The 3,778-nt window shown below is 45.5% G+C and overlaps 1 protein-coding gene across 1 annotated transcript in view; it reads right to left on the bottom strand.

Annotated features, from left to right (window-relative positions):
* COG3 (component of oligomeric golgi complex 3) overlaps positions 1 to 3,778 on the bottom strand; it is a 55,133-nt gene that overhangs the window by 17,263 nt on the left and 34,092 nt on the right. The window contains exon 16 of the mRNA XM_023521802.1: positions 847 to 967. Within this exon, the coding sequence (XP_023377570.1) occupies positions 847 to 967 (121 nt within the window). The remainder of the gene's footprint in view (positions 1 to 846; positions 968 to 3,778) is intronic.

Below are 3,778 nucleotides of genomic sequence, written 5' to 3'. Positions count from 1 at the left end.
ATGGTCGTTTAGATAAGTTTGTAAGTAAAGCTAGTTTAGATAAGTTTGTAAGTAATTACAGGAAATGGGGTATTCCTGGGGTATGCTCGTTACTGCTTAAGATCAACATCTTAAAGAACTACTGTGACCTAGAATCATCGCTCATTACTTCAGAGACGAGCCGTGCGGGCGGACGCAGCGTCTCCCCCAGCACAAGCCCGTGTGCTCTGAGGTCTGACCACCTTGAGATGACCGCATAACTGGCCGAGTTAACAACGCACGCGCGTGCGTTTAAACGCGTGCGTGTACAGAGCACTTTTCGGTCTCGATGATCTGGACTGACCTCGCTAAGCTGGGAAAGGTATCGTGACACATGGATTATGCACACTTTACCTGGGGGACAGAAGCGAAAACCCTGTCCGAGATCACACAAGAGCCGGGAAGTGACTCTCTGGGACTCGGATAAGCACTCGCTCAGCCCCTTTCACCCCGCTGGCTTCCTGAAAGTTCATGAACTGAAAAACTCAACTCAGTGTTTAAAATCATCCCACTAGCTGGCCCTGTTAGCAGTTCTTACACTGATTTTTCATTTTCGACTGTTTAGGACCATGCATGGCAGATCTGAGAGAGTAATGCTGCATGACAAAGTGACATGTTCCGATACAGCTCCCTTCATAAAGAAAACGCAGCAAGGTAGACACCATTAGGATGCCGACAGCTCAGCTTAGAACGAGTAAGGAACATGCTTATTAGCAAGCACGGCATGCAAAACCATTGCAGATGAACATAAAGTAAACCTGTAACCTGTGCTGACACATTTGGACAGGCAGGATGCACCCAACTGTGCCAGCCAGGACAATGAAGTACCTCTAGTTTTCTTGAGGTCCAGGGAAATTTCCTTAATGGTGAATTCAGTGTGAAATGGAGCGATTTGTTCACGAAGAATCAAAAGATGCTTTATTAAGAAAAGTTGTCCATCAATACGAGTCTGAATTGTAAGACAGAAAAATGAACATTATCTCAGATTAAATAAAAATACGAGCATGTAAAACACAGACGTTATAAATCAATATTAAATATTATATTTATAGTGCTTGACCTAACTTTTTGACTCTTAATTTTATGGCACCAACACTCCTTTGTGGGCAATGAACTCTCCCCACAGCTTCCAGGTTAGAATTACCTGGAAAACCTTGCTTCAAACTCTTACTAACACTGTCACCTGCTCTACTTAGCAAATCCAAGAAAGTAAATCGGACAGGAGGCTGTCAGGCAACACAGCCCACGTGAACTTGGTGCAGGAGGAGAGATCAGGCAGCCCGACGTGGGCACAGAGCAGGCAGGGGAAGAAAAGTTCAATGTACACGCGTGGTCCTGGCCTCTCTCGCCTTTCTAGTTTCTCTTCCGTAATGTGGTCTTCAATATTTGATCAAAGCGGTTTCGAAATCCAGAAATACTTGTATTTATACAAAAATACAAAAGGAGCCTCCAAATGCACAATGATTCGGGGGTCACCATCTGGATTACCCTGCCACCAACAGAGCACTGACCCCCTCTGCCCCTGAGAGTCCCTGCCTTTCCTTTTGCCCACTCAGGGTCCATCCACAAGAGTGTTAGGGTTCAAGCATAGGCCTCAAAGCCCCGGCCCAACTCCCAAGTGGTGGATCATCACAGCTTTCAGTGCAGAAACGGGCGTGTGTATTAACAACAGCAAGGCTGTGTTTGCTCCTTCTTGCTGCCTCTCGAGATAGAACTCCACCATGAAAATGCCTCTAATGAAGTTACACCACATTAGGAAAAGAGGGGAGGGGCTATGGAACAAAGTGACTCCTCCCTGCTCTCTCCCCCCCTCCCCCGCCCGACTTCTAAATAAACGCATAATCACTATGTAAGCATGCCTCAACTGACGGAAACTCGCTCTGCACTCTGGACCACACAGCATTAGCTCAACGCATTTTGAATACTTGCTCTATTTTTAAAAGAACTAGCAACTCCAATGGGCAAAAATAATATAGATTTAATTTATTTTACTAAAGCTCTTGTGATCCAGGAAATGTACCATGTTAGTTTACAGATATACAAGATGCTCAATTTAAGTACATAAGAACAATTTCTTGCCTTAAAAAACTAAGACATTAAGTGATTATTTTCACTGATCACGTTTTAAAAAGCTGAGGAAGGATTTGAGATGTGGCTCCCCAGAGTACGTCGTCAGTTTGGCTCAAATAAACTTATAAAAACGCTCTATAGGTCTGGACGTCTCTTACGCAGATGTTTACTCGGCGCAGTCGGCAGGGTTCTGACGAGCCCAGCCAGGACCACCCTGGGGACCCCGGTGCCAGGTACAAGGGCACACTGTCACTCATCAGCTCCCCGCTTTGCATCGGGTGAACTTGGCCGAGCTTCTCTTGGATTTGCGGTGTCCCCGCTTTAAGCAGCAGGCCATGACTTTATTTGGCCTGTTCTCGGAAAATCTCTGAGGTGGACACGGGCTGAGGTATCCCAGGGAAAGCGGGGAAATGGGCTGCTGCTTTTCATTTGTCTTTAACTGGATTTGCTTCCTGAGTCTGAACAAAATCTTTGCTGGCTACTGAGAGGCTGAACTCTCTTTAGAGCTGAAAGAGAAAGGACACACGAGTCCCCAACCCGAACAGCCAACGGGGTGACGATAACGTTCGGATCCCTGAATCTGGAGGGGCGGGGATGCTGCCGGGAGCCACCCAGCGTGGTAATGAGCTGATCCCAGAGAGGCCGACGGCACCCCGAGAAGGGGCCTTGGAAAGCGTCGGGGATCCAGCAGCGTCCGTGAGCTCTCACCGGCCCCTTCTCGGGCGGGGTGTTCTGGGGTGACTAAGAGTCTCTGTGGGGCTGTCCGAGGAAAGCTCCCCCTGGGGTGTAAAGCGGCCCTACAGGAAGATCCACCCCGTGTGACTCCTCCGAGATGGGTGCACTGGCCTTTCCTAGCAGTTTGTCCAGACGCTACGCATCTCAAAATTCACTCACGAAATCCTGTCTATGGCGACGAGCCCCACCACAGCCAGCACCCCGTTAATACCGAGATGGCCACGAGGCGGACCCTTTGATGCTTCTGAATTAATCTTCTGCGCACTCAATTAGAAAAAGCTGGCTATAAAATCAGGCAGAAAGAATGAAAAGCATATTTAATTGCTCTCGGGAAACTTCAAAAAGAGGATTTAGATAAATGGATCAACCTACAATGTCATTTGTCAACCCAACTCTTTGAGGTATTAAAATGGCTGTCCTTATTTCAAAAGGGAGAAGAACATTTGGAACTTGATTTGTCAAGGACAGACATAAATTGTCAAGGTCTCCAACACAAAATTTGGATCCAACTGTTCGCTGTGTCCATCTGTGTATGTCTATATGTGTATGTTGAAATGGGAGATAATTTTCTACCTCCGCAGTATTGTTAAAATTAATTTAAAGGCAAGTGCTTGTAAGGATTGGATGTTTTAAAATTCTCAGAAATACAGGAACTAACTCAAAAGCTTTTCAAGTTCACGTGATTTGAGAAGAATCCTTAGAAAATAAAAGCTTACGTTTGTTGGTGTTAAGTAAAACAGACATGCCATTATTTTACATGGGTTTTACAAAAGTCCATGTTAATAACTGACTTTGACATTTAGGAACTGTTTCTACAGCTTATAAAATGTCTTCAAAAATTTGCCAACCTAGAGTGCTAACTGCTGACTTCTTAGTTTTTATTACAAATTGAGGTTTTAAGGGTTAAAATCTCTAATACATGTAGGAATAACTTTGCAGTGTTCTGGAAGGCCTC

This window comes from Pteropus vampyrus, unplaced genomic scaffold (assembly GCF_000151845.1).
Source record: "Pteropus vampyrus isolate Shadow unplaced genomic scaffold, Pvam_2.0 Scaffold317, whole genome shotgun sequence".
In the NCBI taxonomy this organism is placed as follows: Eukaryota; Metazoa; Chordata; class Mammalia; order Chiroptera; family Pteropodidae; genus Pteropus; species Pteropus vampyrus.
Note: the sequence above shows the minus strand (reverse complement) of the source record. Positions and strands in the feature narration are given on the sequence as shown.